At 37.1% G+C, this 12,845-nt stretch overlaps 1 protein-coding gene across 1 annotated transcript; it reads right to left on the bottom strand.

Annotated features, from left to right (window-relative positions):
- Positions 1-1,263: 1,263 nt before the first annotated feature.
- LOC577025 (receptor-type tyrosine-protein phosphatase S) lies at positions 1,264-11,681 on the bottom strand. Its single transcript, XM_030995859.1, has 5 exons — positions 11,531-11,681; positions 5,362-5,541; positions 4,651-4,761; positions 4,144-4,413; positions 1,264-1,355 (listed from the first exon to the last, which is right to left on the bottom strand). Exons 1-5 carry the CDS (start codon positions 11,679-11,681, stop codon positions 1,264-1,266), a joined length of 804 nt encoding a protein of 267 aa, XP_030851719.1.
- Between the last annotated feature and the right edge of the window lie 1,164 nt (positions 11,682-12,845).

Genomic DNA, 12,845 nt, shown 5'->3' with positions numbered 1-12,845 from the left:
AACACACACAGTCACACACGCGCATCCTCTAAATAATGATGCATTATAAAGACAAAGCATGACGTCGAAAAATGCAGTACAGCACTTTTTATATAAATTTTCAAATGAATGATTTTTTTTTTAACATAAAAATTATAGCCTGATGGTCTTTGAACATATCAAGAGGTTAAAGTCACAATATGAGGATAACATGGCATTAAGTTGTTATTATTAAGTAAATATTATTTTCTTTTGAAGCAAACTCTTATTTTACAAATACGATGAAACCCCAAAGCGCTTAATAAATTTTACAATAGATATTTATATACCTGAATTACACAGATCTCCACTAAATCCGTGAGCACATGTACATGCATACACTGTAAAAAGAATTTGTTCATTGGTAATTTTTACGTATTTTCTCCATGTAGAATTTACTTGAAAACATTAGTTTTGCCACTTACGCACTAAATTTAAGTCTTGCTAACTCAAACTTTCAATTTAGTAGAACATACGTGGAATATTTAAGTAAAATCAAATACATAAGAACTTTAAGTAATTTCAGCATGTATTAATTTAGTAATTTTAACTCAAAATCAGAAATTATACGTATTACTCAAACAATTTATGTTGATTATTCTTATCTTTTTAAAGTAAGGACCGATGCAGTGCGTAATAGAAATATTTACATAATTTATGAATATCCATTAAGACCAAATTAAACTCTTTTTTGAATAAAACAATTCTTTTTTGTGGTTGAATAAAAATTTAAGGACTTTAAAACATTTACTAATTCATTTAACATGGCTAAGCAAAGACAAGACAATTTTTAATTGTTACCCAGTTCAAAACAAATCAAAACTTGATATTTCAGAAAATTGTCAACCAATTTTCCTTTTAAGATGCTACGATCAAGTATATATTTGGAGCCTTTCATTATGTGTCGAATTGAAGCGTATGTAATAGTTTGTGATGGTGGTAGATTATATATATATATATATATATACGGTTAAATCTTAAATAGAAGTAATGAATGATTAGTGGATGTTACTTGTTAGATTAGATGGGTACCAAATCGTGCAATATGTAATCCTATCATAGCTTTTTTTTAATTATCTAAAATGATTACAATACTTAAATTATTTACGTTAATGTAACTCGATTTAACTGAGTAAAAATGTATTCAGCAAAATAAGTAAATTCTACTTAAGATGCCGTAGGTAATATTTACTTAATAAAAATTAGGCAATTCTTTTCCTCAATTTTATTGAGCTATTTCGACTATTATTTTTTTACAGTGTAGTTCTCACAGGTACCTCCGTTCAGACATGGGTTGCTTTCGCTACAGACAGCTTCAGAGAGCTCCGGTCTAACAGCTTGGAAATTAAGAAAGATGTGTTAAAGATTGTCAAATTAGAAAGGTAGACTAGTTATAAGTTAGAACAATGATCTCGAAATATATCAAGAGGTTAAAGTCACAATACAAGTATAACATATGGCACGGCAATCATTTTATTATTAATTTTTATAGTATGAAGACAAAATAACTTTTTATATTAATTTTCAAATGAATGAATTTTCAAATATGCTTTGTTCACCAAATTTAGAATGCAATAACTCATAAACCAGAGAAGGATTTAGCATGAGTCTAATTTATCTAGAAGCTATCTCTCATGGGATTTTTTTAAAAAATAATTAATTGGCCATAGAGTTTGTACAGGCATTGGATGTTCTTGCCACATAGCGGATTTCTCCTTTCACATTCTATGAAAAATGTAATTACCGGTATGCTCTCGGCGTCCAATTTAAAAATAATTGTCATATGTCTTCTAGAATATACTCTCAGCTACAACATACTAAAATTGGGGGGGGGGGGGAAATTGGCCACGAATAACGGCGATATGGTCCAATGAAAATCAAAAAATATCTTTAAAAAAACATAGTCAAATAGAATGTAATCAATTGAAATCTATATATCTGACTTTGAAGGGCCATATGATTACGTCACAATAACAAATACGGTCATGTGAGACATGAAATCTTATCTACAACTCATATTCTATCCTAATATTAAAATAAATTTGGGAGTTCATGGACTTGATTAAGAACTTTAATCAATTATAAAACAAACATATTTTCGACTATTTTTAGATTTTGGCAAATTTAGGCGCGCATAGATTTTTTATCTTTAACACGTATGTATGACATCATTTTAATTAATAACGGACTAAAATTTGGTAAAGTTGCTAAGATAAGTATCAGAAATCTGATCCATGCGAAAAAAGGAGTATTTCTATATTCTGTACATAATTTGCATACAAAAACGCTTGGGGATGCGAATAACAAAAATTTAAATGCGCCAAATGGCCAGAAATGTACTCTAAAAATTGACCATGAAGTGATTTTGAGCGTTTTATAATTTTGACCTGCACGTGATGATCGAGGCACACGCAGACACTTATATACGTTGATATTGACCCTTGACCTGAAATACATGTGTACCAAATTTTGTTCATTTTTATGGCGAGTTAGGAAGATATGATTGATAATACAATTTCACAAAATGGAACCTAGCTGATTTCACGGTTGAGTGATCACACAGAGAGGGAGAGGTTTTTCTATTTTTGACCAACGGGAATTAGTGGTGAACATTTTATGGTGATCGGGCGGAAAATCTGACCATATACAAAAATGTACAGAAAGATAGAATAAATAGATAAAGAATAAAGATTCTGACAAGATCAAGAGGGGATCTACAGATCTGCTGCAGATCTCCTAAAAGGAGCTTCCATGAACGAAATAATTAAGTCTTTTGACACTAGTCAAATGAAACTGTACATACACTGGAAATCTGCACACTGCTGGGATATGACTGAATACAAATGATTAAAAATAAATAAATTGAAAATGTGAACCTGAAAAGAACATTGACCCCTGTTTACAGAAGTGAAACTAATCTGGGATTGCTGGCATATCCTGACATCAACCTTGACACATGTACGTAAATATCACTCTTTGTCTTTCAATCTCTATTGCCTTATAAAGTTATGTACTTTACATGTTCTATTCCCTCTTTGCTCTCTCTCTCTCTCTCTCTCTTTCTCCTTTCACATATCACTTTTCCTCGCTCAAAATCACACTTTCTCTCCCCATAGAGGTGTATGTTTGCTGTCCATCTTCAAAATCTCTCTCTCTCTCTCTCTCTCTCTCTCGATCATCCCATCCATCTCTCTCTCTCTCTCTCTCTCTCTCTCTCTTTGTGTCTCTATCTATCTATCTATCTCTCTTTCCCTCTTCATGTCTCTCTATCTATACACATAATATATGTATCACTTCAATACTAATTCAACTCTCTCTTTCTCTCTTACTTTTTTTATATGATATAGGCAGCAGAAAAGAAAAGATGGATAGAATGAATAACAAGAACATGAGTTGACAATAGACAGATACAAATAAAAGCAAATGGCAGTTTGACAGAGAAGATGGGTCAGTCCATTACTCAAGGCAGGAAATTCAAGGCCCATTGATAGCTCAAAATCAGCTGAAACTGCAGTTTGGACAAGCCACAGTCTGATTTCCTGGCTCCATTTCCTTTATGTTTTATTATTCTATCAGGGTTAATATAGTGCAATTACTGATATTCGCATCCAAACAAGACTTACTTAGTTCAAATCGGCAACAAATTTGTTGTTTTCCTTTAAAGGGTACTATTTAATAATTTATCAATTAATTTGAAAACAATTGTTAAAACATTAGTCTAGAAAGTTAAGGTGATAATGAAATGGTTTCTTTCAAAATCAATAAAGTTACAATACATGTACATACACTTTATTTATAGATATTACAATTATCAATAACATGGTACAAACATATTCATATTCATTCTCATTGATGAAAGAAAAAATTACACAGCCCCTCAGCAGCTTGCAGTCAGTAGGCTGTAAATTGGGATGTTCCTAGCCTAGATGCTGTATATAAACTAGTGCTTTTTTCAAGTCAACGCAAAGGGTAGCATCCCCTAGCCGGGTGCAAATGGCCTATATACGTCAGAACATAACACTGCTTCAGTTTTCATATTCAAGTTTCATAATTTCAGATAAAATAAAAAAAGAAGATAAAGATCTTCAGCTGTAATTCATGCAATAAAATGTTCCAGCAACTCACTTCTCACGGTGACTCTAGCCGAGGTGTCTATGGTCCCCAGCAAGCTCGTTGCCACACAGGTGTAGTTGGCGGACTCGTATATGTCCCCTAGCTTCAGGACATTGCGCCCGAGGGGGAGATTGTCCAAGTCGTCCAGGTCCATACCTGCTTTCATCCACCGTACACTAGGCATCGGGTAGCCGTAGGCAGCACAGGTCAGGTTGACACTGCCTCCGGGTACCACCTCCTGGTTCTCAGGCAGGATGGTAAAGCGAGGCTCCACTCGACGATCTGAGGGTAGGACAAGAATGGTAATAAGTACAGTGTATCAAAGACAACAGGACACTTCTTAATGTAACTCAATGACACACAAAATAAAAAATCTCCATTGTTTACAAGTGCCAACTGTATTCTAAAATATCAGAAAGAGGATGATTCAATCCAGTATCTTGATTCTTATATATTTTCATATCTAAAATTTGTCATTAAAAGAAAAGAAGAAAAGATTCATCCAGTGACAGAACTTACCTCTGACATAGAATTGACCAAGCCAAGAGTAGCGTGTTCCCAGGGAGTTCTTCGCGGCACACTCATAGTGACCCTGGTCAGACAGCTGGGCTCTGGAAAACTGAAGGCCCGCTGGTAGTGGCAAAAGAAAGAGGAGGAACAACAAAATATGAAATTAGTTTCATTGATTGATTGTTCAAGATTCACATAATACTTGCTCTACAACAAAACAGGAAGATACGATTCCATAAATTATGTTGCTTTAGAATAAAGAAATTATAGGGAAAATATTAAGGCTTATAAAACCTTAAAGATACTATGTCCATTTTGCAGCCAACATCAAATTCTGTAGAACTTTGCAGGAATTATGAATATGTCATGCACTCAAACCATGCCAATGAAACCGTATGACTTGCCATGCAAAGACAGGGATTTAGGGGTGATATAAAAAGGCGTAAACTTAGAGCTTTTCATTAAAAAGAGAAGCATATAAGAAATGCCCTGCTGCAAAATCAAACATGAGTTCTGAAAGTTACTTCATGATGTCTAGTTGTCCTAACATCCAACGTAGTATTACAAAAGCATCGGGGAAGTGTTCCTTAACCTCTGGAAATCTTTGAAATCGTCAAAATTGTATATTTCTACATATACCTCATGCTAGCATCACTTTGTCTTAAACTCCACATTTATATCAAGCTTTCATTCTTAAATATTGGTCACATTACAACTTACAATCCGTTATGGAGATCCTGTCATTAGTTTCGATGGGTACAAATTCCTTGAACCACAGGATCTCAGGCTCAGGGTTGCCGGTGGCTCCACATAAGATGGTCGCCGGTCGGTCTACCTGCACCACCACACTAAGTCTTGGACTGGACGTGATCTCGGGATAGCCCGCTGGACGACTGTCAGCTGCAGAAAATTAAATGAAGTAGAGAGAAAGAGAGGAGAAAAACAAAGCTATGGTCAATCAATTTTTTAAATGGACAGACAAAAAGTGACAAATATATTGATTTTGTACATATCTTTGAAATATATTACTCCTGCTAGGACTGGAGTGATGATGAACAAAAATCATGTGGAGAAATATTGTTTGGATTACGTGCACTCTGACCTTTTTAATTGCGTTTTTAAAGTAAACATGCCAGAGTTTGTGGCTATGGAAGATGAGCTCTTATGAATTCCTCAAACTCTTGACTTACTTTACCATCATTATCATCATCATCATCGCCTTGAGGACCTTTGCAAGGTCGATACGTGCGCTTGTAAAGTTACTTTGAGTTTGTTTGGGAAATACAGAAAAGCAGGTTGTAAACAAAATGTTGTGTGTTAGGGACTATCGTCACTTTTGATCCTCTAAATGGTAATAATTGAGTCCAAATTTCACTATTTCATGGTTTTGAGGCATTATTAGTTTTACTTGACTGAAGCAAGAGTCAGAAACATATAAGGAGTGTCAAAATACTCACAATTTAACAGAAAATACAGAGTCCAAAATGCTTAGAGTCCAATATTATTATTATTATTATCATAATTATCCTGCTCTTCTTCCTCCTCCTTTTCCTTCTCCTTCTCATCCTCTTCCATCTCATCATCATCACCATCACTAACACAACTACCATGAAGAAGAACAACATCATCATCATCATCCAACCACATTATTATCATCACCAACACCATCACTACTTAAACCTTCTACCGAAACCATAATATTCCTTCCACCCTCTCCAGCTGGCAAGGTGAAAACCTGAGCAAATAATCACTACAGTGGGAGCGAGACAACAGAAGGCTCCTCATTTTCCTCCAGTCCTCGTCAAACAAAAACGGCCGCCAGGGAGAAGGATCGAAGGAGACCAGAACGGAAGGGAGAAATCAAATTTGGGAGATGATGCGATGGCACGATTCTCTGGAGTCTGGGGACCCAGGGAGAAGACTGGTGATATTATCTCAGGCTTCTGCTGATGGGAGAGGGATAACGGAGCTGAGAAAGAAAGCAGTTTGTCATCGCTCTAGTTAAGGTTGCTTGGGTACGTGTAATGATGAAATTACCAATGTTTGGCCATGCTTGTGAGGTGATCGATGGAGCTGATGAAACTATTACTTGCCTCTGGAATAAATCGTTTGAATGGTATGGTGTGTCTTCATGCTTTCCATGCACATACATACATATTTACCCAAAAGATTGAATAATAATCCTTGCAGGATTTACAATAACATCCAATCAGGACACCAATTATACTAAAATATGCTCCAAAGTCAACAATGATACGTGCACAGAATAAATAAAACAGAGCCTGATTAAGTCATTACAGCCTTCAAACAAAATTGCACAAATGCATGAACCGAATATGAACCAAAAGCAAAGCTAGCTTGAATTTGTCATGTTTCAAATTATCTTAGGCATGTACATTCGTACTAATGTTTTAATTATCTCTCTCACCGCCTCTCTCTTACTCTTATTCGCTTATTTTCCGTCTCTCTGTCTCTGTCTGTCTCTGCCTGTCTGTCTGTCTCTCTCTCTCTCATTCTCTCTCTCTCTCTCTCTCTCTCTCTCTAATTTTCTCTTTTCCCAGTCTTTCCTGATGTTCCCAGGTAAGCCCAAAGTTCCATCATCGATCTTGCGTCATCTCTCTACGTGGCAAAGAGCTCAGATGAAGTAGGCCTATATACCCATGGAGGTGGATGAGGCCACCACGTAGAGGAGTTGGGCCATATCCTCTTTTATATCCTTTATTTACCTTTCCCCCACGCTTTCTTTCCCTCTTTCTGCCCCCCCCCCCACCTCCCTGCCATTTGCCTTTCGATTTGGGAGCAATGTCCCATATGAAGCCCATATAGCTACGCCAATTAGTAGACATATCCCTAGTTGACCTTCTACGCCGCGTAAAGAAGGTCAACTATCAACGGTCAACGGTCTAGTTCCGGGACGCTTTCGAGAGGACACGAATCGCCTCTTCAGAAGTGAAAAGAACCAGCAGATAATAACGAATGATGATCGTAACCAATTGAAGAGCCCCCGGAAGGATATCGGATGCAGGTTTACAACCTTGAACAGATCACGCGATTGTGGTATAGTTTACTATAATAGTTTACTATAGAAAGTGGATTAACCAAAATTATTTTAACTTCAATAAATGACTGATTTTAAAGGCTAAGAAACTGTACTCGCCTTGGCAGTATACGTGCCATTAATTGACATGACCCAAAGTGTTTAAGCAATAGTTGATCGAGGTGACTTTACTTACGAATGCATGCATTTAGCCATGTATTATCTTTTTTTTCTTCTTCTAAACCCTGAATCGGTACTTTCAAGTGCGCATCCACTATTAAAAATATAAGTCTGTTTTGAGTTTCGGTTGTTTAAGGAAACATCCCAAAGCTCTACAGTGTCGCATTCATTGATGATTGAAGTCAATTCTTGGGGGATTAACAAATTAACCATAACGAATGCAGGGTTGGTTAAATTGAGGGTTTAACTTTGAGCATGATCCACTTGAAGGGCTGGATGTGAGAACCCGATTTTTAAAAATTGCACCACATAGTAGGAATTTTTTGCAATTGCATTTTTTACAGTACACAATAATGTAACAGTTCTTCTCATTTTTAAAAAATTTCATTTCATTTGCAAATCTAATCAAGAATGGATAACCTGTCTTTTATTTAAAAAAACTCTAGAACATCCAGGAGCAAAATCTAGCGGAACAATATTTAGGGAAGAGTTGGAGCAGGGAGATCTCCCTGGTTATGAGCAAGTGATTGTTGAAATGAAATATGAGCTCAAGAATCATATCATAAATCATAATATACTACCTTGAATACCGACCTTTCAATCTTAGCTTGGGAGTTATATATATCTTCAGGTGCAGAGAGAATTCTATCTGATTTGTGAGTATGTCTCATATGCCTTCAAATGGCATCAATTTGTCATTCTTGTTTACAAGATGTGCATTGTCTATGTCAATGGCCCACAAGAGCAAACTGCGTGCGTGTGTGTGTGTGTGTTTTTTTGTTTTTTTTTTTTTTTTTTTTTTGGGGGGGGGGGATGGGGTAACAGCCCAACAAGGAAAAAGTACACCAAAAATATGGTAATCCGCACTTTCTTTAGGATTGGGTGTAAGGCTGAACGTGATGTGAGGGTAAATATCATGAATTCATACATGATCTTTTTATAAAAAAACAAACACAGTCATGCGCTGATACGACTGTAAATCATCCATAACTAAGTGTAGCATGAAGAGATATGGAATAGACCGCTAACTAAACAAACGTTTGGGATTTGACTACAGCTGAAGGAGGGTAGAGGTTGTATTTACAGAAGATTTGTCTTCTTTTATTCTGTTTAATATCACATGACATGTTGGTTGGGTGCGTATAGAACCAATGTGAGGTATTCTTGGTTATCACGTCATCTGTCATGGATATTAACTTTGTTGTACACACTGAAGGCCACATTATCTATCATTTTCAGCCATAACCATGCTTTTTTTAAATCCATTTATGTTCCCAAATTACTTAATAGACTAAAATGTGTATCGAATAGTGCCATGTTTCAACAACACGGTCGCAAGTATTTTGTAATCTCAATACCCTATACTGTACATCCCAAAGAAATAATGTTTGGATCATGTAACCTCGTTGTCATGTTCACACATTTCTTTATAGGTGATGCACAGAACTATTAAAAAATTGCCTTTGATTTTTCAAAAGAAGTTCCGATAGTGTTCAACGTAATGTAGCATTAGAATAAATATCAACAAAAAGAAATCTTCTTCAAGACAGACCAGAACATAAAGGTTAAGACCTAGGGACAATAAGTGGAAAGGAAAAAGGAATGAGGCAGTTCATAAAACCTAAGTGAAAGTAAACACTAACAGCAAGTGCTAACGAACACATACTTCGTTATATTTAATTTTTTCAATTTTGAAGAAAATAGGTAAGAAGCAGTCCATGATATGCAAGTTAAACTATATACCACGAGCAAGTGCTAACAAAACCATACCTTCATTTCTTTTTCTATTTTGTCCCTGTTTAGAACAGCTTTGCATTTGAGCCCCTTTCATCAAGGGACGTCTTTGAACATTTGCCAATTTTCTTTGGAGTGCCATCAGGCGAAAAACAATATAGGCCAGACTAAACAGTAGATCACCATGGCCTTTCAACTCTTCACTCAGACCTAGATCCTCCTCAACAAAAACAAAAATTCATCATTCTCGGATTGTCAATAGATTGAAAGAGGTGAATAATTCACGGTCGTAAACTCCAAAAGACCCAGAGCTGTCATCCCCCCTCCAAAAAAAGAAGATGTTCAAGGTTTTACCTTCCTAAAGTGAGAGAAAAAAAACCTGCCAAAATAATCCCTTTCCCCTCAATTGTGAAAAGAAAAGAAAATCTGTAATTTGATTTGAACTTAAGACCTCCCCAATTCAAATCATATTTCATAACCAAAGTTAATGTTCAAGTCATTGAAACCACTTGGGAGTGCTAGAGTAGGGTCATAACCCATGCAAAATTCATAAAAACTTCACAATTGAGGAGAAGCAATTTTCATGAAATGCTCATTTCGGTGAAAGTGCTGAGTACAAGCAGCATTAAAAAAAATGTCTTTCCATTTCAAATTTGTCCATAAAACTCGAATTGCGATTGTTCCATGTCTGCAAGGTTATGTTCTGCAAAATCAGTCATTTTTGTGACATAAAAACTTAATGGAACTGTTAGAGAAGCCCCTTTTTTGTGGTGCTGAGTGATTCAACTATTTTGTAGCACGATACTTTCACAGACTAGACCTCTCACAAAGATCAAAACATTTCTTGTTTGACAGTAATCAAATTCTTTCAGTTGGCTTTCATGGGTAGAGAGGGGTTCTCCAAGAGTTTGCAAGCCAATGTTTTAGCAGCAGTATACGGGACACACCCCCAAATCATGCTTGAAATATCACTGTTGGAGCTAACATTCCTCCATGCTCCATACAAATTTGGTTTGAAGAGCAATACCTTGTTCAAAACGAAACATACTGAAATATTTTCTAGAGATCAAGTCACAACTTTCAGTGTCGATTGAAAGTTTGGGTCAAGGTATAGAGACCAGAAGCAGAAGAAGAGATGTAAATACCCTGTAGCAGACAAGTATGGTCTGTTATGTACAGAGATAAACGGATGTCCCTTGCGGTATTTATTATTTACTCCTTGATAGGCCCTACTTGTTTTCCATCTTACTTCCTCTCTATCTCAGTATCATATTAATTGTTTCACTAAGTTGCTCAATGAAACGAAGAACCCGCTTCACTGGAAACAACTCTTTTGTTTTAAGACAAGTGCTCCTAAAGATTGGCTTGCCAGTCAATTTCTAACACTACACAGATTCCACACGCAAAACGTGGACCCAACCTAACCCTACTCACCATAATAAAACCCCAAAAGCTCTCAACTTGAACAAAATAAAGCCTAGAGTAAGAGAGTCACTGGAGCAATTAATGTCTGATTATTTTTTTCTTCTTCCAATCTCCTTGAGATAGTGGACAATAGGTGATCTAACATGTGCTCAAGCAACAAATGCTCTGACCTATATTTTGTCAAAAGATTTAGAGTTACGAAAAAAATTGCACATAATTAGGCTCCTCGTCAGGGCCGGGTCTTATAATAAAGTTGCAATTAATTACAAATAATTCGAAATTAAAATCAATGGCATCTCCTATCTCTTTATTAGTGGAGAGAGTTGCAATTGATATCAACTGCAAATTATTTGTAATCAATCACAACTCTTTCACAACGGGGCCCCAGGTGTATAGTAGGGTTATATGGTCGGGTATGATGTCTGTTAGTTAGTGTAGGGTCCTGACCATGGACGAATTGTCAGCGGAACATGTGTCATGAAACCTGTTTATAATCCCTATTCAGACTCTTACCTTGAGTGACAGTAAGCCTTGCCCGTGTCGTGGCTGTCCCATCGTCATTGCTTGCCTCACACACCACCGACTGGTCGTTGTCTCGGTCATTCCGAAGGGGCGATAACCTCAGCACTGACCCTCCCTCCGTGTCGATGATCAGGTAACGCATACCGCGCACCCTCTTATTGTTCTTGTACCATTCGAACGTTGGGGCGGGGTCGCCCGTTGCCTTGCAGTAGAACGTTGCTGCACCTTCATCTATAGCACCCTCATCTGTCAGACCAAGTGTGATGACCGGTGGTGCTGTAAGGTGAGAGAACAAGGAGATTGTCATTATTTTTGTGAACGTAAAACAATGATTTTCAGGTTTTTCATGTATAGACCACTAAGAATACAGTCATCATAAAACAATGACCATGCAGTGCGGTGGACTTCATCTGGCAAACCTTTCATCATCATTTCGTGGAGTACTTGGAGTGTTTCATCTTTCTGAGTCATTTCCTTTATCTTCTGGAGACGATTGTCCATGAGCCTCAACATTTCAGCCGGATTGATTTCTCCAATCTCTTAGATCATTTTCCTCTGCTGCTTCACCTTGAAGATCTCGTATGCAGAGACATCTTCAACTTTCTTCAGTGGCAGTGCTGATCTGGATAACATGTCTGCTATATACATGAGTTTGCCTTGTTTGTATTGTACCTCTATAGGTTATACTTCTGTAGCCTTAGCTGCATTCGTTGGAGTCGTTTTGGTGCTGCTAGCAGTGGTTTAAGGAATATGCTCTGCAGAGGTTTGTGGTCCGATTCAACTGTAATCTGGTCTTTTCCGAAGAGGTATTGGTTGAAGTGTTCGCATAAAAAGACTATCGCCAAACACTATTTTTCAATTTGAGTATACCTCGTTGCTGTCTCTGTAAGCGCTCTAGATGCAAAGGCCACTGGTTGAGAACCTTGCATCAATGTTGCTCCCGTCCTGTTTCACTTGCGTCGCATTGTATCGTCACTTCTTCGTTGACATCAACGTAGCGTTGAACTGGTGTTGCTGTCACAAACTTCTTGACTCTGGTGTTTGCTGTCTCCTGGTCAGTGCCTCAAAACCATTTAACATCCTTGAATGTCAGTTTTCTGAGTGGCTCGCATTCTGCTGATAGGTTTGGCAAGAACTTTGCCAGGTAGTTCCCAAACCCTACAGCAGGGTCGTTATGCCTTATACAATTCTGTCCCTGATTAAGTCATCTCTGAGACTCCCAAATTCGCAGGATTCTGTTAAGCCTCCTAGAACAGGCACATATTGATCTATGGACTCTCTTTGTTCTTGTTCTTTTGTATCAAAC

The sequence above is a fragment of the Strongylocentrotus purpuratus genome, unplaced genomic scaffold (genome assembly GCF_000002235.5).
Source record: "Strongylocentrotus purpuratus isolate Spur 01 unplaced genomic scaffold, Spur_5.0 spur5_scaffold_3, whole genome shotgun sequence".
Classification (NCBI taxonomy): domain Eukaryota; kingdom Metazoa; phylum Echinodermata; class Echinoidea; order Camarodonta; family Strongylocentrotidae; genus Strongylocentrotus; species Strongylocentrotus purpuratus.
Note: the sequence above shows the minus strand (reverse complement) of the source record. Positions and strands in the feature narration are given on the sequence as shown.